Raw genomic sequence first — 21398 nt, 5'->3', positions numbered from 1 at the left:
TAAGCAGGAAACAACTGTTGGCCATCGGAGCATTTGGGCGGAGCTGGCTGCAAGAAGCGCCATGGATTCGGCCTCATCTGTGCTGGGGTGAGCGTTTCTGTCAGAGAGCTGCTTTTTGGTCACCCGTGCTCCTTAACCCACATTAGTAAACTCATTGCTTTACCAAGCTGGACCCGAGCGGGATTGTTTCTCCCGTCTGTTCCTTGTGCCCTATTTTGGGTGAAGAGACATTTGTTCACATCTTCTGGGAAAACTCTGCTCTGTAAAGCAGCAGGTCCCTCTGCTCGCTCTTGGTGAGCCAGTGAGGTGTATTGCCAGAGGGATTACATAGGAGTGGCGTTCTCTTGGATTCCGGGAACCCAAACTCTGATCATCACAGCACAGCAAGGCCTTTATTTCTTGGAACCATCTCCCCAGCCCCCTTGATAATTCTTTAATAGACCGGTTTTAACTAGAAGCAGAAGTCAGATACTTTCTAAAATGATAGATCTGCGAGGAATCTGGGACTGCACAGTATTCTCAAAACCAAACCAGTATAATTTTATAATGAGAGGCTCTGTAGAAAATGTGTAGAGATATGTTTTCCTGGTACATTAGGGCAATTAATTAAAAACAGTCCTCAGATGAACTCACACCGCAGTGGGGCAAGCTGAGTGCCAGATAATTTTTAGGTCAGATATGCAGGGGCAAATGACATAGGGCAGCAGTTCAGAATCTATTTTGCCATCTTTGTGGTCAGTTAATTTAAGGAAAAAAAAAAAACTTTATAAAATTGCCATTTCAGACTTCCTCTGTTGCATGGACACTCCACAAGAAAGCTTTGCCAAAGCATTCCTCCTTGATCATTCTGCATATGAGATTTAAAAAAAAAGGCGGTTTGCAAGGCTTGCCATTAGGCCACCACGTATTCATCAAGATGCTGGTCCAGGAAGGCTGGGACAGGTAGAGATATTAAGCTATACCCAGAATAGTCTGGAAGAAAGAGTAAAATCAAGATATGGCCAAAGTTAAGTGGCAGTGAGAAGGGCCCCCACTGAAAATCTCAGCAGCTAAGTGTTAAGGATTACAGCAGCAGGGGGAGGGAGGATGGGGGACTTCAGACCAAGCCAAAACCGGAAAAGACCGAGCCAGCTGTTTAAGCAGCAAGTGACCTTGGGGCCAATTATTTTCTGACAATTACCCACCAGCTGGAGGCACGTGGCTATTTGCAGAAGAGAGAGGATGTGGATTCGGAGCATCAAGTCATTCCTCTAACAAGATGTCACTGCTGGAAGGTCGAAGGTGACCTCTAGCACTCTTGGCCCTAGTCCAGTGCTCACGGTCTGGGTCAACGGGCCACAGCCTTGCCTTGCTGGATGCTGGCCCTCAGCCATCCCACCTGGGAGCTGTGAGGTTGTGCCAGTCTGTAGCTAGCTCTCACATTCAGTCTGTGTGGAGGGACATGGGGCTGGGCATAGACAGCACCAGAACTGGCATGAAGATGGCTAAGCTGACAGCTTGAGGGGAGACTGAGACATGGCAAGGAGGGGGCTGACAGGGGAAGAAGGAGGTGTTCCAGAAGCACATGAAGGAAGCATGACAGAGGTCATCCAGAGGGCAAGGCTAATTGGTGGGGCCCAAGAGCATCGCCTTGCATTATCAAAGCCAAACACAGTTACTGTGAGATAAGCCAAAGACAGATGCCTACCAGGTTTCATGTGGGGATGTCTCAGGGTTCTGTCTAAATGGGATGAGTGAGAACAGGATCTAGAATGAACACAAGGCCTACAGCTGACTGCAGGGAGAGAAGCAGTTTCCCCATGGTGGGGGCACATAGCCCAGGGAACTCCATGCTGCTATTGCTGATAGACTCATGGATGAGGACCTGAGCACCCTGCCAATGAACCTCTGGAACAGCCTGTACTTTCCCAGTTTTCTCACATGCTAACAGGGAGATGGAGTAGCATATGATGAAGGCAGGACAAAGATGGTGGCAGGGACCCAGGGTGGGGCCACAGTGGTGAGAATTCTAGGAAAAGACCATTGATGGAAAAGGGGGGAACCAAGAAGGAGAAGTTTCTACCAACAACAAGAAAGAGGAGACCTTAGATTCCAGGGAAAGGGTAGCCTGGGGGTTGAGAAAGGTATTAGGTCTTGGAGGACAAAGTGTCTGAGAAGAATTCAAACCCCTTTCAGCATAGGGTCTTATATCCTCACCAGATCAAACTAGTAGTAGTGTCACAACTCTTTTTTTCTTTTTTCAACACTGTGTCCAGAAGAACAGGTGAGCCAGGAACAAAGGGGCCAAAAATACCTGTTGAGGTTGATGGCTCAGCCTCTAGCCTCCCTTGTATTACAAAACACTAGCTGCAGAAGTTTGGAGGTGAGGGGTGATGGGGGAAGTTAACTGGCTATAAAAGCAAACAAGCAAAAAAACATGCTTCTGTAAAACATGCTGCTGGAGGTGACAATGATCAGGGACAGAGAAAGGTGGTCCTGGTTAGGGAGGTAATGACACAGAAGGTGGCTTGGCTTGGGAATCTAGGCCTAGCTTGCCTCTGTGATAAGATGCTGTGTGACTGGGGCAGAGTTCCAGCCCTTTGGGTCTTCTGCATTAAGTATAAGCTTAGGTGGGTAGGGTGTGATTGACTCTTCTGAGTCTGCCAGCAGTAGCATTATGGGGGAGGTGGTATGTGTCTCCCCCCCCCCCATTGGGAAGCTGTTTCTCTCCCTGCGGTCAGCATGCTGTTCTGACTAGGAAGAGTCAGACAGGGCCTCCTTCCTCCCTTGTGCATCCTGCCGCTATGCAGGGCTTTCCACAGCAGCCTCCATTCCCTCTTCTCTGCTCGGTGAGCGGGTCTTATGTCCTCGCTTTGGGACCAGCCTGTCCCTGGAGTGTCACATTCTCTGCTCTGTGGAGGGCTGAGGGAGGTGCAGGAGCTTGTCGAGGTTAGAGGGGCTGAGGCTGCTGGCTGCGGGTGGAGAGCCATGTGTTTCCAGTCAGCTTCCTAGGGTGTTCCAGCCCCCAGCCCTTTAGCTTCCAGGGCATTATATTTCAGTTGGTTGGAGTGTCCCCTAAAAACTAAGTGTTTCTTGGGGTACCACCTACGACGAACAGAAAGTCAACTCAAAGACTTTCCCACCGTCAAGTCCTGGACTTGGTCTGAAGGGGACACAGCCAAACATCTGCTACCACCACTCCTCTCCCGGTCCCAAGGTCGAGAGGGCGCTTCAGCCCTCAGGCTTGCTGCTGTGTTTCCAGAGGAAGGCAATCTTTCCCCTTTGTGTAGCGATTTTCTCCCAATTGAAGCCTTCCCTCCTAAAGGGGCAAGCTGACTCATGAGAGTCCGGAAGCTCAGGGAACTTAGAGGTATCAGGAGATTCACAATGTCGCCCTCCCTGAGGTTATAAAAATAGTATTTGCGAGGGAGAGGGGACTTCGGTGAAGCTGCCTGCAGGCTATGAGGAGCTCAGGGACACAGCTATTTCAGGTTGACATCCTTGTAGGGTGGGTCCTTCAGTGAAGCAGCTCCCTGAGGGTCACCTGCGTGCCTGTGAGTTCCTGTAACAGTAACAGTAAGTTCCTGGGGTGTTCTCACTGCTTCCACAAGGTAGGCTGGGTGGACTGATTCCTCTGCTGTGTCATTGCTGTCCATCTGGAGCGAATAGATGTTTGTCTCTCTTGGAAAAGTAACAGGACACTTCTGTTTGTGTGTGTGTGTGTGTGTGTGTGTGTGTGTATGTGTGTGTGAAGACTCAGTTGCTTGGATAGAGCCGAGTGGGGGAGTCAGTTCTGTAAATGACCCCTTCTTTCCACGGGCCACCTCTTCTGATTATCTTCCCTGGGTTGCTTTCTGCAAGCTGGCACGCAGGCTCAGTGCTGAAGGCCAGCCACCCAGAGAGTGGGCTCTCTTCAGGTTTGCCAGGCATGAGAGAGTGTGCCGAGGTGTGCACTGGTGCCGCCCGTGCTTCCGAGGCTGGGCTGCAGCAGTGGCACGCAGAGATAGGTACAAGAAAGGGCTTCCTGCAGGGTCCAGCCCAAAGACCTAGGGGAGGAGGCAGGAACCTGGCTACAAGACCTACACATCCAAGGGTCTTCTTGCACCATCTGAAGCACTCAGACAGAGAGACACCCCTGGGGTGCCGCACACTTGGCTGGGAAGGAAACCTGAAGACCAGGTGTCTAACACCCTCCAGAGACTATTGCTTTCAGGACCTTGCCTGGGTAACAGTGTGGGTCAGTAATGGGGAGAGAGTTATTGGTGTCTTAGGAGACTGAACTGTCATAAAATCTCCTCCACAAGACAGAATCACAGGCCAGAGGGAAGCCATGGCTTGACACCTGACTCCTTTCTACACCACCGTCATTACCTCCTCCTCCTTCTGCCCTCCTTCCATGGTTCACATGACCATCTGTCCAATCATTCATCTGCCTCTAAGATCAAGGTCTCCAGCCTCCCCAGGTACAGTCTAGCTGTCCCTTGGTCTCTGTGGCCTTCCCAGATGGGACCAGAGTCCATAGATGGTTGTGTAGGAAAGATGTGGAAACTGCAAAGCCGATGCCCTGTTCTTGGACGTAGTCCCTATACTACTCTGAGCTTTGTCATCTTGGGGTGAAGGCTAGGGCCCAGCAGCTGTTAGAGAGGTTGGTTCGATGCATCTGCTTTGTTACAGATCCGCATCATGCTCTCTGTAGACATCGCCTGGTTCCATGAATCTCCCACACCATACTAGTGATTTTCCTGGCTCCGTGTCACTGCTCAGTGAGGACAGGAAAAGTGCATTTAGTGTGTGTGTGTCGTATATAAACATGAGTGCTGAGACTCACTTCTCCACCAGCAGGCTCACAACACAGCCCAGAAAGTTCTTTCCCTGTACATCTGCCCTTTCTATGAAAGAAGCAATGACTAACGTGGACCAAGGACAAATTGGGATAATTAGAGCATCCCGAGTCACCCACTTCCTGGCTCACTGTCCTTTCCATCATTGAACTCTGAGTTGTTTAACCAAGATGTTACTGTCAATGCTTTCCTGGGCTAACACTGCAGTGTTAACGCCTGGCTTTGGCCTAGAGAGATAGATAAGTTGCTTCAGATGTATTCTGTTTTCTGGAGATGACTGCCTTGCCTTTATTTATTTCCCCCCTCTGTGTTAACTACCTTTTGAAATCTTTAATCAGATGAAGGTAGTGGGAAGCCCCAAAGGAGAGATGCAGCAAGTCCAGCCCTACATAGAACGGTCCCCAAAGAGAAAAGGGAAAAGATGAAAGATAGGCATTGCAATGATGGGCATCCAAGCTGTATTGCAGCGGGGGTGGGAGAGGCAGCGAGCTTCTCCAGGAAGAGTCTAGAGAGGGGCTAGCCTGCTCGCACTAAGGCTTACTTTCCCTTCTTCCTGTGCCCATCATCCTGGCACGTCTGCAGCCCCTAAAAGTCACTCTCCTAAGAAGGAGACGCTTGGTGGGGACAGGAATAGCTCATCCTTTTCGGACGCTGAAGCAGCGATCGCCTTGGCATGAGAACTCTGCAGAAGGGAAAAGGGATGGACTTTAAATTATTCACACCAGGTCTTCTATTTTAGCTAAGACTGCAAGAGAGAGAGACAGATAATTCAGGCCATCTGAGCCGAAAGCTGATGACCAGGACCCATGCCACCCAGATCAAAGGAGGGGCCTATTTTTAGAATTTGGAATGTGGGCCCTGCACACTTTTATATCTTCAGCCAAATGAAGATCGTGATGGATGGCTCAGACTAAACTGGGTCTTTGTCAGGCACTTTTCTTATTTTTAGGGAAGGGATAGATGAAAAAAGTAAGTTCTAGAACCCAGTTTCTGAAAACCACGGACCCTGAATCACAACACTTCCGTCTGGTCTTCTGAGGTTGTGTTAGAATCCAGGGCAGATGTAAAAAGCAGTTTTTATGCAACTTGCCCAGCTTGCTGCTCAACCTCCAACCAGGGCGAGTGACCCAGCCTCTCTAGGCACTGAAGTAACCCCATTGTTAAGGGGGATATGGTGTGAGGCTAATGAGGAAGCACCATAAGGTCCGGGAAGCCATGTTATGTAAAGATCATAAAACCGTGGCTCCAATCAACACATCATAGCAAACCTCCTTTGAGAAGGGACCTAAATTAGCAGTTATTTTTAGGGATGCTACTCCCAGAGTGCCCACAGCCTGGGTGAAGCCACATCCCCCATAGAAGCCACTACAGTAAGAAGTCTGGAGTGCACCAGGATCTAGACTCCTCCGCCCGACTCTGCCCTCCCCTCGGACTCTAATTTGTCTTGCCCTGTCTTCCACTCAGCCACACAGTGGTGCTCTGTGCTACTCTGTTTGGTGGCACTTAAATCTTTGAGTCAGTGGCCCAGGAAGTTCCAGAGGCTCAGATCCTACAGCTAAGGCTCTAGGAGCCTTCAGCTCCCTCCCAACAGAATTGGAGAACATCTTCCCCACCTCTGATCATCACCAGTGTCCCAAAGAGCAGATCTTGCACAGATACCCAGAGTCACACAGCTGACTATGTTGGGCTCACTGAGAAAGGCCCAAGACTGAAGTGGGCTCAGGTTTCAATGGAGGGAACCCTCCCAGTAGCCTGCTGGGATGATCCCTCCTCCTCTCAAGTCCTCTCCCACTGACATGACTTCTGTGTCTTTCTTAGCCATTTGCCCAAGGCCCACAAAGCCTGGTGAACTCACCAGCTCTGGGGTGGGGCCTTCCCTACTGCACAGATAGCTGTTTGTACACCTACGTTCCTCCTAGCAGGGCATAGGCTCATGCCCTTTTCATGATGTAGGATCTCTGGCCTCTTTCCAAATGAAATAAATACAAAGGATGCAGGTGATTTCTGGGGCTCTTTCCCTGACAGCTTGTTCCCCGATTCACTCCAGAGTGGAAGGACAAATCAGTGCTTCTTGGGCATGCGGTTATGAAGGGGGGCTTTGTAACGTGTGTGTGTGTGTGTGTGTGTGTGTGTGTGTGAGAGAGAGAGAGAGAGAGAGAGAGAGAGAGAGAGATCCCTGAGAGCAGCCCTTACATCCCAGCCCAGGTGGAACACTGAACAACTTCCAGAATGTGTTGAAAAAGGTTCAGAATGTGCTTGTGTATGTAAGCATGTGTGTGCACGCGCACACACACACACACGCGCGCGCCGTTAGTTATGGGTGGACCAACAGCTTACCCTATCTTGTATCTCTAATCTGGAGATCACACACCGGCCCTTACCCTTACTTCTATGTAGCTCTCTGGGCAGGCTCTAGCCATGACTGTAGACTCATAGAGCTCCTGCCCCCCGGGGGGGGGGGAAGGGCTGTAGAGGGGAGTCCTGCATGCGGCATTCACAGTTTCTCATCATCTCTGGGCATCTGAGCTGTAAAGAGAGTGAATCTTGCCCCTCTGGGGATAGGAGGTGTACCAGGTCAGAGCACAGGAGATGGACCATTTGCCCCCTGTCTATAGATAGTTGTGCATTGTAGTTTCCACTGCCTCAACACTCCCATAATTGGGTTGTGAGTAGAACTCAGACAGAGGACTCCTACCATAATTTCCCTTCCCGACCTTACTCAGAGGCACCCGTGGCCTCTCTCTGTGTGCCCCACCCCTCCCTGATAGGCCTCCTTCCTGCTTGGCTGAACCTGTTTCCCTGGTGCTCCTCCCAGAGGCCCTCCTCTCTCAGCCTCACCTGTACCTGCTCCCCAGCTCCTGTCAAGTGCACACCACGAGCCTGAGCAGCTCTGTGGGAGTGTGAGGCCTGAGTGAGTGAGCATGCGCAGTGCCAGGAACAGGGCAGATGGCAGTGCCTTCGCAGGGTTGGTGGGGTGTGAGGAGCAGCCGGTGGTGCTCAGCGAACAGCGGCCATCTGTGTCGCCAGCAAGCTTTGCCTAGTCAGCAGAGACCGATTCCCAAGGCTGCTGGGGACACCTCGCCCCCCACCCCCAATGGAGATGGGTGGCTGAGTCAGAAGCTGGGTCCTCAAGGGACAGTGTCTGCATTCCTTCTTAGGCTGTCAAGTGAGAGCGCTGGTTTCCCCAGCAGACGGCTCCTCCTCTGCCTCTTGTTCCCTGAGACGCCCTGCAAGGCAGAGTCCATGGTAGACAGGAAGGAGGCAGAGGGCTCAGCAGCCTGCCTTCCTGTGACAGGGCCCAGGGGCCAGGGACAACTGCTCACCTAGAACCTCAGGCCTCTCAGAGAACAGCAGGGCACAGACCCTGGAACTGAGCCCGAGAAGGAACAAGGTCTTTCTTTAGGCCCGGAATCTCCATCCTTATGAGACTCAGTCCCCACAAGGGCTGGTCGCTGGAGCACAGGACAGTTCTCTGCTTGAGTTCTTGTAACCCAGTATCTTTCTTCAGCTGAACGGTCAGATCTGAGACATGCCAAAGACTCTCAGGGACCTTAGGCGGTTGACTCTTCACCATCTGTTGGAGATGGAGTTGGCCCCCTATATCCATGGGGTCAACCACAGCCTCAGGTGGCAGTGTGGGAAACAGGCCTGCTGTGGTGGCCTATATGTAGCATGCACAGAATGTTATTGTCAGCCCTTAACTATAAGGCACAATTATTTGTGTGGCATTTGCACGGTATTTGGCATTATAAGTAGCTAAAGATGATGTTTGAAGAGATGGAGTGTGGGTATAGGCTATATGTGAACACTGTACCATTCCACATAAGGTGCTTGACGTCTCCCGTCTCTAGGTGTCTGTGTGTGTAGTGGAGTGGAGGAGGGGATGTCCCAGGACCAGTTCATATGGGCTTCATGGATGGATGACCATGCTCTTGCCAGGCCATATGGGGGATGATCAGGCAGGCTGTGGCTGTTTCCCGACACCCCTGCCCCCCTGCTAGAAGGGGGCTCTGAGTATACATCCTAAAGGTTGGTCCTTGGTAGAACTTTAGCCTACATATCACCGGGTACCCTGCCAACACCCTGGCTCCAGGCTCTGCCCCAGAGCAAAATGAAGGAATTCTTCAAAATGGGAGCACCATCCAGCTGGGCCTGCACAGAGCAGCTTTTCTATCCAGGCCAAAAACTAGGTCGCTGCTTTGAGAGCTGCTGCAGGGGCCAGGCCTCAGGTTCCCCTCTGTAACCCCTGCCTCTCACTCCCGAGGGTGAATGTAAGATAGACGTGCACAGGCTATGATGGATATCGGGGGTGGGGTGCAGGGTGGATATAGGGGTGCTCAAGAGCCCTGTGAAGCTTCTTCCCGTTGCCTGCTTTCTTTCAGGTTCAGCCTGATTTCTCTTTGAGATTTGTGTCTAGCCTGCAGCTTAAGTTTCCTTGGAAAAAACCCAGGCATTTTTCAGTTTTATCTGTTTTTTTTTTTTTTTTTCTCTTCTGAGAAATTAGGCTTGGTCTGGGGGCGGGGGATACAAAGAGGCCACTAGTCACAGCCAAAGTGTGCCAGAGAGCTGGGTGTGTAGAGCCTGAGAGGGCCTCAGCCTCAGGGCCTCTGTTGGTTCCTCCCTGGCCTCTTCCCTAACTTTGAGTAGCTACTATAGGTGTCTCCCCAGACCCCCAGGGAGAAGCTGTCACAGAACCCACGGTGCCAACAAATGCCAGCCATGAAGTACTCGGCAAATGATGAAATCAGTTAAGCCTTTCTGTGGAACTGCCAGGAGTGCATAGCAAAAGAAAAAAAAAAAACAATCTAGAAATCCATAGAACAAAGGACCTGAACTTTCAACAAATGGAGTGGGTGGTCACCCACAGAGATAGAAAGAGACATCGGAGACAAATCCCCTGGTTTTAACACACGGGCCTAATTAAACAAACTTAAAAGAAACAACACTCTGTGGGTTAGCTAGAGGATTCAGAAACTACTGCACCACTTCGTGATATTAAGGACTGAACATTGATCACTTTCAGCAGAAACAACGGACCCTTAGGCTTAAGAACCATAGAAACACAGATGGCACCATGTCTGGGGCTGCTTTACAATAGAGGGCAGGGTGTGTGGGGAGGGTGTGCACCAGGTGAGGGTGGCCAGGAAAGGGCAGTGGTGAACTATCAGTGATGGGACATAGACGGTCACTATTGCACTGTTTTCAGTCTTCACTTACCTGTGAAACTTGCCTGCTGAAATCTAGAAGGGGAAGGAAGAAGAAATGGGGAGGGGAAGAGAAAGGAAATGGGGGAAAAAGGGCGCAGAAAGGGCAAGATGGAGGAGGAAGGAGGGGCAGAAGAAGGAAGAGGAGAAAGGGAAGAAAATTTAGGGAGGAAGAGGAGGAGAAAAGGGGAGGAAGAGAATAGGAAGAAAAAGGGAAAGAAAAGAAGGGAAGGAAGAAGAGGAAGAAGCAAGGCCTAAGCAGTTGCTATGGTAATTGCTAAGGCCGACCTCCTGGCTCAGGTCCTACATTCCTGGAGAGCATGGCCACCACACCCCCCACAGAAGCTGTCCTGCTCTGACTCTCTGGTATCCTCAGGGCCCTGCTCAGGCTGGTAAAGCCCACGTGTGTTGCTTCCCTGCCCCCACAGAGCACAGACCTACACTCACTCTCCGTGGAAGGATACTAACTGTGAAGAGGGTTTCCACAGAAGGACAGAGGGACACTCACTGTGGAGAGGCAGCTCCTCTGCTCCCGGAGGATGGCACCGAAGCCCAGGAAGCCAGTTGTCATGACAAGAGCACCAGCGAAGATGAGGATGTAGGCAGAGGCAGCAAATGTGCTGGAGGCCAAGATGCTGAGGTACCCGCTCTTCTCCACCAGTGTCCAGACACCCACAGCCATGACAGCTGCCCCACCTACCTGCAGAGACATGAGACAGATCAGCTTTGCCAGCTGCCACCTCCCTGGTGCCCACTGGGCACCAGACCCTTTTCAGGCACCTTGTCAATTTGGCCTGATAGAAGAATTTCTCTGTTGAGCTTATAAATGAGCAAATCAGAGGCTTCAGGTGCTCAGTAGGCTCGCCAGCCACCGCCACCACCACCACCACCACCACCGCCGCCGCTCCCACAAAGATGCAGAGAGATTTTGAATCTAAGCCTGAGCTCCAATCTATGCTTTTTCCTGACCAGGCACGAAGACCCTTTGCCTTCCCCGCACCATTCTGGGCACCCTCTTCCTCAGAGCTCTCCTTGGGGCCTTTCTTGCAGGCCCATGTTCACATTTGGACAGTGGGTGAAGAAGAAACAGGCCCACGGAGGAGAGGTGGCCTGTCTGAGGTCTTGCTTCCAGGCGGGACAGACTCAGGGGTGATGCAGAGCCAGCATGTGTTCTCCGTCCTGCTCCATGGAGAGGCGTCCATGTTCCTTACATGCCTACACAGGATGTGGAGGGGGCTGAGTTTTCTTCTTCGCTAACTGGCATATTCTGGTTTGGTCCTGAGATGGGGCCGGGGTTAGGACCCTGCTCACTTGCTGGTCTGAGAGCTACTCCCGAGGGAGAGTGTCATGGAGCACAGCTAGAAGCTTGGCATCCGGGGGATCATGAGGTGCTCAGCATTTATAACCATGCGTGCACTCCAGGTGCCGCACATGGAGTAGGAGGGCCATTGGCCTGGGACTCGGGACTTCAGGACTTGGGAATTCTGAGAAGCTCTGCCATTGGGTCCTGGGAAGGTAACTTCTCCCTGCTCCTAGTCTCCAGGTCCTCATTTAAGAATGGGCCCTCTCCTTCAGGTAGATAGTGGCAGCTTCCTTAGAGGTCTTAGTGTGGCCAAAGCTAGAGAAGCCTGCTCCTGCGCCACCCCATCTCTGCTCATCCCTGGAAAAGGTTCCCCGTCTGTACCACAGTGACTCCAGGGTCATTTCCTCACTCTTGGTTCTGTGCAGTGACAGACCTCAGCAGGGCAATGCTTGGGGGTTCTTAGCAATTAGTGCACAACAGGTACCTACACCACGCAACTGACATGTACCCTGCCAATTTCTTGTCCTGGGGTAGGGCACATTATCTCCTCGTAGCAGATGAGGAAGGAAACTGAGGCCAGCAGAGGATAGCCGTGTGTCCCGGGGTGACTCCACTAGTTTCAGAACTGAGATTCAGGGCCAGGTCTTTTGAGGACAGAGGCAGGACTGTCCTTGGATCCCACGGAGTGGGTGTGCCTGCCCCTCTGCTTCTGCTGTTCAAATGGATGGTTCCTTCCAAGCACTCTTTTATCTCCACTGGAACCTCCAAGTGAGAGAAGCCGGCGTAAGGGCACCACACAGGACCGCAGCTGTGCTGCTAAATGGAGCTGGAGAGGCTAACAGTCCCCGTACCACACGAAGCACAGTTTCCCCTTCTGGGTTAACCTCTCTAAACCTCAGGTGTATCTTTTGATGAATGGCACCTTACGCTATACTTGCCGGCACAAAAACAATGGCAGGGCCTACAAATCGAGCTTAGAGTTGGGAATCCCAGGGTACACTAGACTTCTGGAGTCCCCGAGGGTAGAGGTTATCCATACTTCCCACAATTCCCAGGAGCAAAGGGTTGGCTGCATCTGGGTGAATGAACCTGAACAGCTTCCGTGACCTCTGGGAATCCAAGTAGACTATCACCCCCATGATGCCCTATATAAGCATGTTGTCTAGAAGGCTTGAGGGAGGGTCTCGGCTCTGAACGACTCCTCGCTGGGAGATGGAGATGATCCTTCAATCTCTTTAGTCCTCAGTTCTTCATCTTGCAAGTTGAGGGAACCTCATTGGATTGGTGGTTCTAATGTACATCTACTAAAGACCCCTTTAATTACTTTCTTCCAAGGATCTTGAATTTTGAGGTCTTTGCCTAACAAACATGGTGTATTAACTAAGAAGTAACTAATCTTTCTCTCTATCCCCGCCTCCTCCAAAACAAATTAACCAAAGGCAAAGGATACTGCCAAGGAGAGTTTCTGAATAGTGTGAGGCAGGCAATGTGACCCTGATGAGTTATGACATCATCAAAACTCTGAGAGTCATGGTGTTTTGTGGGTACAATCTCTGTGTGGAAATGGGCACACCTTTTCTATTAGGTGAGTTAAACCAGGGAGTAACCTGAGCATCCATATCTGGGAGTCTCAGAAGGACAGGTGCAGACTGGCCTGGGACAGTTAATCTGCTGGGGGTACATGAAACCACTCAAAAAAAAAAAAAAAAAAAAAAAAAGAATCATTTGTCACATAAAATTTGGGATCTCAAGTTTCTCTCATGTCCTCAGAGTCATGGCTGCATAATCACCTGGGGAGCTATGAAAAACCAGGGATGGAGCCCAGTCGGATCAGCAGCACCCCTGGGAGTGAGACCCAGGCAGGGACCTTTTAAGAAGTCCCAGATGCCTCTTTGAGAATCACAGCACAGGTCCAAGCATTCCACCCTTTTCTTGCCAGTAGGTGGCACTGTATGAAGCCCTGCAGAACACAGCTTCTCTAGGTCTTGCCCCAGGCGATGTAGACTTCGGATCAGGGCTGGCTGGAGCTGAGGGCTTTGTCCCAGCACTCTCAGACCTTGGGAAGTATCGGATCCTGTAGAAAAGCTGGGTCCCCAGCCACAACATATGGTCTGGGAGGGATCTGGAGGGACACCTGCCTGATCAAAGTCTAGAAGACAAGCTGGGTCTGATAACCCAAAGAAAGCAAGAGAAGAGTGTGAATCAATGGGCCTGAGACCCTGAGGTCACCCTCCCCAGAGTTGCAATGCATGGAGAAGGTAGTTACTGAGGGGTCAGCACCGTAACTAGGCACGAGGAACAGAGGCCTTACATCCTAAAGGGGCTTTGATTTCCTGAGTGTGATTCGGTTACCTTTGAACGAGAAGTAAAAAAGTTCAGTGTTGACATGGGTCACCAGGTGTCACAGGAAGGCAGAAGCCAGCGAGACTGGGCCAAGTTCTTTTGGTTGTATGGTTTGCTGTGTGATAATGGGACGACTTCTTTAGGTCCCAGTGCCTTTATCTGTAGATTGGGGTACTGGGGGAGTGGGCAGGGGTGGAGTGCTGACCCCAGATCCCATTTCCCCAGCTGCTTGCATCACGTTGGTGCTATAGCACTCGGCTCTTTATAAGACAGAGATGGCTTTCTGTCAAATCGTAACTGGATTTCTCAGCCATGGCTTAAAGCCAGTGGGCCAGAAAACAGCGTGGGAGTGTGGGTAGGGGGGAGATAGACAAAGACACAGCAAGACAGGAGGGGCAGAGAGGGTCACCCACACAGGTCATTGAAGAGTAACTCTGACAAAATGCTGTGTGTCTGGTCCAGGGCACTTGGCCTAGCATGAGCAGCCATCCTTGCCCAAGGCCTGATGGAACTAAGATGCAGACCTGTAGAAAAGCAGGCAGAGGGTGTGAGAGCAATCATAGGATTTTTCTTGGTCAGGACTCATAGGTAGGGTTTCTCTGCTGGGGACACAGGAAGGACAATGAGGCCTCTAGGAAGGACTCCGTCCGTGGTCTGGGTTCTCTGTCCTCTGTACTGGGCAGCCCATGGCATGGGAAGGCAGGAAATACGCAAGATGATGGTGTGTGTGTGTGTGTGTGTGTGTGTGTGTGTGTGTGTGTGGTGGGGAGCAGGGGCCGAGCAGAGCTGCTCACTACCTGCTCTGTGGCATTCTAGAAAGGTTTGTAGTTAGGTAGAAAGGCTGGCCCATTCAAGTCCACACTTCTCCTTCATTAATGGTCCCTGGGTGGCCTCTTCCATGACACAATCACTCATGTACCCAGCAGCCTTTGCAGGGGCCCTGATGCCTCTCTGTTAGACCCACTTCCCTATCCTTACTGTACTGTCCTTGGCTCCAGTCCCAGGTCATCCTCCAGCTCTTGTTCTGCCCCCTTTCTAATCTGCACATCTTCCCCAAAACCAGAGCCTCAGGCCCAGGCTCCCCTACATTTGCCGGGAAGCCTGTAAATATCTGCCCTCACATGATTGGCTTTCGTTCCTTCGCACCCTGGTTTTAATGGCCACTTAGAAAGTGTTCACAATTTTTTTTTTCTATTTTTAAAATTTTTTTAATGTATGTTATGATATGTATGGAGGGTGTATGAGGATGTGCATGCTTGAGAGTGTGGCTTCATAGCATGTGTATGGAGGCAAGAGGTCAAGCTTGGGTGGGGTGTTGGGCTTCTTCTTGGCTAAGGCAGGGTCTCGTTTGTCACTGCACACGCCTGGCTAACTGACATGTGTCTGTCTCTCCTCTTGTTGTAGGTGTGATGGGATTGTTGACCATGCCCTACTGTGATTGCCTTTACCTGGGTCCTGGGGATCTGAACTCATTTCCTTATATTTGCACGGCAAGTACTTTGCCATCTCCTGATCCATCTCCTAAGCCCACGGCTGCTGCTCTTGAACCCACTGTCAGCGCCTCTGAAATAAGTGAGCAAGACTGTGAACTTGGGCAAGGCGATAAGGTCTGGATCCCTGGACTATTGGCCATGTGTATCCGGATACACTATACTGCCAGTCATCTGGCTCCGCGTTTCTCATCTCTTTCCTTCCCATCCTTCTTACACTAATTATTCTGCACATTCCAGAGATCTTCTTCCAAGCCCATTAGAAGCATGCACCTACTTCCAGCTCAGCAGGAGAGCTCTGTACCCCTTTCCCTGGCAGCACTCTGCCCACCCCCTGCTGGCATGCATGAACTCCATGATGGGACTTAGGCAGACGACTGTGGTCACATCAGCCTCTGCCTGCCAGACTTCCTGGGGCAACAGCAACAAAATGTTTTTTGCCCCTGTTTCCCTTTTTTTTTTTTTTAGAGGGATAACCTGCATCTCAGCAGGCATGGGAGGGGGTGAGCATCATAGATCATAAAGGGACAGGAAGCTGCCTCTGCATCCTGTTAATAATGTCAAATATCAGGTCGGCATCTCTGCTAGCCCTGCCTATGTGGGGATCTCATTGGCTGCTGGCTCTGTACCAATTCTGTGGGACCAACTTTGTAGGGATGGGCTTGTTATAGGCAGGTCCAGGGTGACATTGTACCTGCTGGCATGTTCTTCATGGCTATTTGGCTTTAAGTATCTCTCGGTGAAATAAATTCATACATCTCTGATCCTTTTATCTTGAACCTCATCTGCCCTGATACGTGCAAAAACCTCAAAGGACATGGAGGGTTGGAGCTGGGAGGGAGGGTCGTGTCACTGGCTCAATCTTCCAAAGACAGAAGAAACCTCTTTGGAGCCTGGTGCACCCAACACCCAGCAAATCTTGCTGTCCTCCCTACCATCACCAAGCCTCCTGTATCTTTCTATAGTTACACTCCTCACAGGAGGAGTGTTTTGCTCACACCACACTGAGTGTCACCCTTTTAGCCTCTTGATTAATGCCAGAGTGCAGGGCAGCTGTCTATAGGGAAGGACAAGCAGAAAGAACAGAAAGGACAAGAAGGAAAAGAATCAAAGAAGGAAGGAAAAGAGGAAGAAAGTAAAGGCCGGCAGGGAGAGAGGAAGGAAAGAAGAAAGGACAAATAAAAGGAAAATTCCAGAGTCTAGAGGGAGGAGTCAGGGTCCATGCAGACGTGACATCTTTATGGCCACACACTGAGGTGCTGACAGAGTGTGGCCCCGAGATCCAGAATTGATGCTGTCCCATTGGATTGGATGCTGCCGCATTGTGAGGTGGGAAAAAACTCACCCCAAATAGTTCCACCCAAGGCCCTCAAACAGCTGCAGCACCTACAAGTCCTCCTCGGGCACAGGAGATGGCTTTCTCATAGCTTTCTGGAAGAAGCCCCTTCAGTTAGTGGTCCGCCCACCATGCACTCTAGCACCTGAGGCCTCGAGGGGCTGGGTGGGAGTGAGTAAGTGTCGGGATCTCAAGTGGGGGTCTAATAAGGGCATATTCTCTGACCCCCCCCCCCATGGGTGGTGCTCACGTCTTCCATTTTTCTTTCTGCTCCCAGCCACTGTGTGTGTGTGTGAAGGCATGCACACCCACACATACTCCGAGGCCACAGAAGGACTCCAGATGCTCAACTCCTCCCTTATTCCCACGAGGCAGGACCTCTCGTTGAGCCTGGAACTATCCCACAACAAGCTCAGTGATGTTCTTGTCTCTCCCCGCCCCTCCCCCCCAGCTGGCTCTGGTCTTCGTGCTTGCACAGAAAGTGCTCCCACTCACTCGAACATCTCCGCCGTCTCCCGTGTTTCTTTAAAGAACACCCCATTGGTAGCCCCACAGCCTGGATAGACCCCTAGGCAGGACGGGCTGTGAGCAGAGGCAGCATCCTCAGACTCCTCCCGTAGCCTGGCAGAGCTTCTGGGAGGTTGGGGATGTTTTGATTATTGACACAGCCAAGCAGCTAATTAAAATAATAAATTAGAGAACAACAGAGGAGGTGACGGGAGCCGTGTAAGGAAGGGGAGGGGGGAGAAAAGTGTCTCTTTGGCAGCCACGCAGGAAAGCAGGGCATGCTTGCTTTTCAGGGTCACCCAGGAGGTATGCCAATGGTGGCAACTGTGACCCCTGACCAGAGCTAATCCAAGGAGGCCTCAGGGACAGGGTGATGGGAGAGGAAGCTCCTGAATCTCATCCAAGGTGAGTAGAGTGGGGTCTGCCCTGCTCTTCTCAGATGTGGGAATGTGACCCACTCAGGACTGTGACCCGTGTGTAATAATGACAGTGCTATTGACAGAAAGGTCTCAGAGGGCATCAGGCCTCCCCCAGGCAAGCTTAGCTTCAGAAGCAGCGTTCCGTGTGAGCATTCCTTGTTCTCTACCCAGGTCCTGACTCAGGAAGCTCTAAGTGCAATGCTGGGAATGGGGGAAGCTGAAGAGGGGGCAATCACCAGTTCACCCCATTGCACTAACAGCAGGGCACCAATACAGGCCACCGGTTGTGGTAGAAATCGCCACAATAGCAAGTTCTGATTCTCACAGTTCTGACATTCTCACTCCACATTTAAAAAAAAAAATAGTGAGAGTAAATGAGTTGCCTAGCAGCTCAATGTTTGTGGTGGTTTGAATGAGAATATCTCTCATAGGCTCACATGTTCGAATGCTTAGTTCTCAGTTGGTGGAACTGTTTGGGAAGGATTAGGAGGTGTGGCCTTGTTGGGGGAGGGCTATCATTTGAGATTTCAAATTTCAAAGCCCACCCATTCCCAGTTAGCTTATCTCTGCCTCATGCCCGTGGGTCAGGATTTAAGCACTCAGCTACTGCTCCGGCCCTATGCCTGCCTGTCTGCCTGCTGCCATACTGTGCACCATGATGGGTATAGATTCACCCTCTGAAACTGTAAGTCCCAAACAAACTCTTTCTTTTATAAGTTGCCTTGCTCATGTTGTCTCTTCACAGCAATAGAGAAGTAACTGAACCAACTGGTGACGAATGAACTTGGTCAGCCTGGTCCCCATCTACACGGCGAGGACACTAGTGGCACTGAGTACTGAAGTTGAACAGAAGGTCACTGGGGCTCCTCTGCAGTCTCTCAATGCTGAGCATCATGACCACCAGAAGGACACCCTGGGCGTTTTGCTCCACGCTGGCTTTTGGCAGAGCCCTGCAACGTGGACCCACACTCAAAAAGCACTTTGCATTGCCCAAAGAGGGACTTTGTGTTTCACTGAATGTCTAGCCTGGGTGGCTGGGCCCTGCTCTGTGTCAGCTTCTGTGTTGGAGGGTGAAAGGACAGTGGGCAGCAGGCTGGACGATGTGGAAAGACGCCCCCGCCTCATCGCCCTGCGCTGTGGTTTCTTCAGGAAGGCAGAGCTGTGGTGACCCTATTCGAGACACGCAGACATTGCTCCATCGTGTGACCAGGGTTCAGGTAAGCCACAATTGGACTTTGGGTGTATCTTCAATAAGAGGGGACTTCCTTTGTGGGGAAGAGTTTACTTGATAGATCATGGACTTCCAGGTCTCTAACTGAGTAACAACTGCTTCTGCTGGCTGACGCTACTTCAAACTGCGTTGCTTTGTTCTTTCACCCTGGGAAACCAACACGGTAAAAAGTGGGTAATTAATTGTTTTATACTTGTCAGTGTTTTAGAGATTATCCAGAGTGGGCACAGGAGACTTATGGTCAGGGGAAAAAAAGTCTTACAAAGAAAAGTTGGGCCCAGGCATGGTGAGTCAGGCCTGTTATCCCAGTTAAGGCTAAGAGAATTGTTGCAAGTCTGAGGACAGCCTGGGTTACAGTATGAGACCTATCCCAAAAAAATAAAAATAAAGAAGAAGAAGAAGAAGAAGAAGAAGAAGAAGAAGAAGAAGAAGAAGAAGAAGAAGAAGAAGAAGAAAAAGGAAGGTGGAGGGAGGGAAGGAGGGAGAATGCATGTTCAGCAAGAATTCTATACACCCTAAGTGATTTATCTGAGGGTCAAATCTGTGCCTGTGGCCTAGTTGTCAGTCCTCAGCCACAGAGTTTAATTACCCAGGATCTGTACCCCTGGGCCTCCCTGCTCCAGAAAACTCTTTTCTAGGAAGATCAAAGCAAGTTATTTTCTTTTTTCTGTTCTCAAGAACTTTGCAAAAACACATTTAAGCAAACACTGTGTCTATCATTTTAATAGATAGTATCTGATGCCATCAGTTTTCTCTCCACTTTGAAACCCACCCTGAGCTGCTGTCTTGGCCAGGAAGGAACTTGGAACCAGTGTGACCTTCTGTGTTTTTAGGGTCCGTCTGTGTTTTTGAGTGTGTATGTGTGTGTGTGTTGGGGTGGGGGGGTAGTTATCCCTTACCTGATACCGGGAGGCCAGGTCAGTTTTAGGGGGCATTTTCAGGCTTAGAGGCTAGGGATGATCTCCAAACTATAGCTAAGGAAGCAGGCTCAGACATCTAAACTACGTCTTCCTGGGCCACAGCGTCCACAGCTGCTGTGTTCCTGCTGACTACAAGCTTGCCCTCTTAGTCTTTGCCACACCCAGTAGGACCACAATATGAAACACACAATCAACAAACACCAGATATGGTGGCAAGCCCCTATGGACCCAGCAGTTGGGAAACTGAGGCAAGATGATCACTGGTTCCACATCGAGGCATCGTCTTAATAAATGAATTAGAATAAAAGGCAACACCTCTATAGACCACCTGGGGACTGATGGTATTGTGTTCCCAATTAGCCAGGTAATCAATCACCCCTGGGAAGCAGAGGCCATGCTGCTGTGGGAAACCTCTGTCAGGAGCCATAGAGACCATCCCTGTTACAGTGCAGCTCTGAGACCATGGCCAGGCAAGGCCGGTGGGTGTCAGTGGGGAGGGGGCATCATTTCAGCAGCCAGGAGAACAAGGGCACCGTGTGTTGGTTGCAGGGAAGGTAAATGAGGCTGCACACAGACAGTTCGGCCTGGATGTGGTGCCGTGGACTCCACGAGAGAGAGATGCAGCCTAGATTCCTCCCTGCCTCATAGCCAGAGCAGGGCTGGCTCTGAGCTGAGGGTCAAATCTGATGATGAGCCCCCTGCACGGTCTTCACCTTGGGAGAAGTCAGCCTTGGCAGTGACTCAAAAGTGAACGTGGCCAGACTGCAGCTGTCAGGTGGGGTATGCCACGGCCCCCACTTACCCAGAAGAAGAAGTTGAAGATGAAGAGTAGGTACTTCAGGTGGGCCAGCAGCCAGTCATCCTGCTCTGTCTTGCACTGTGCCATGGCGGCTGGGCCTGTGGAGGACACAAGCATGCTGGGTAAGGGGACACCACAGGAGTCCTTGGTGTTGTTCCCATCCCAGTGGGCTTCACCGGTGGGACTGAGGCTGGGGCTCTGGGTGTCCAAATATAACTTGGACCTCAAATAAAGAAGGTCAACATAAGCCAGGTACGGTGGCGCACGCCTGTAATCCCAGTATTTGGGGAGGCAGAGGCAGGAAGATCTCTGTGAGTTTGAGGCCAGCCTGGTCTACAAAGTGAGTCCAGGACAGCCAAGGCTACACAGAGAAACCCTGTCTCAAAAAACCCATACCCAAACCCAAAACAAACCAAAACAAAAAGTACAACCTAAGGAAGGCCAGTCTGAGTAGATTTTTCTAGGCTTTTGGGTCTCAGTGTCCAGAGTCCTTTGTCTCTCCACCCTGTCTCAGTACCACTGCTGTGACTCTCAGGAAGATCCGTGGGCTTCTCCAGGTCCATGGTCTAACTAGGCTTTGGGACATAGTGTGTGCTCAGTAAATGGGAACTTCACTCCACTCCCCATCTCTGACTCGGCATCCTGTCTGGCTCTGAGCCCTGGATGGATGACCCTAGAACTGTGAAAGCAGTGGGGCTCCAGAAGGCCTGCTGGGCATTGGCCCTCTTTGCTTCTCAGTTGGGACACAGCTCAGCAGGTAGTTTCTGCTCCTGGGCTGTGGCAAGTTACTTAACCTCTCTGTGCAGCGTCACAAAGCCAGGAGGCTGGAAGACGGCCGAGGAGGTGTACTCTGTTCTCTCGGAAGAGACTCTTCACCACCTGGAGCATGTATCTATATCCCAGCCTCTCTTTCTGTGAGGTGTGGGTAGGGTGGCAGGCAAATGGCCTGTGAGCAGAGGGGGCACACCAGTTTCTTTCTTATCTATCTATCTATCTATCTATCTATCTATCTATCTATCTATCTAT

General features: G+C 51.0%; 1 protein-coding gene across 1 annotated transcript in view; it reads right to left on the bottom strand.

Moving 5' to 3' along the window:
- Positions 1-21398, bottom strand: part of Tspan11 (tetraspanin 11) — a 60880-nt gene that overhangs the window by 17588 nt on the left and 21894 nt on the right. The window contains exons 2-3 of the mRNA XM_055609465.1: positions 20376-20470; positions 10533-10724 (exon numbers count right to left, since the gene is read on the bottom strand). Coding sequence (XP_055465440.1) covers positions 10533-10724; positions 20376-20459 — 276 coding nt within the window. The 5' untranslated portion in view covers positions 20460-20470. The remainder of the gene's footprint in view (positions 1-10532; positions 10725-20375; positions 20471-21398) is intronic.

This window comes from Psammomys obesus, unplaced genomic scaffold, assembly GCF_907164565.1.
Source record: "Psammomys obesus unplaced genomic scaffold, mPsaObe1.curated_primary_1811, whole genome shotgun sequence".
Classification (NCBI taxonomy): domain Eukaryota; kingdom Metazoa; phylum Chordata; class Mammalia; order Rodentia; family Muridae; genus Psammomys; species Psammomys obesus.
This window is presented reverse-complemented; position numbering and strand designations above follow the sequence as displayed.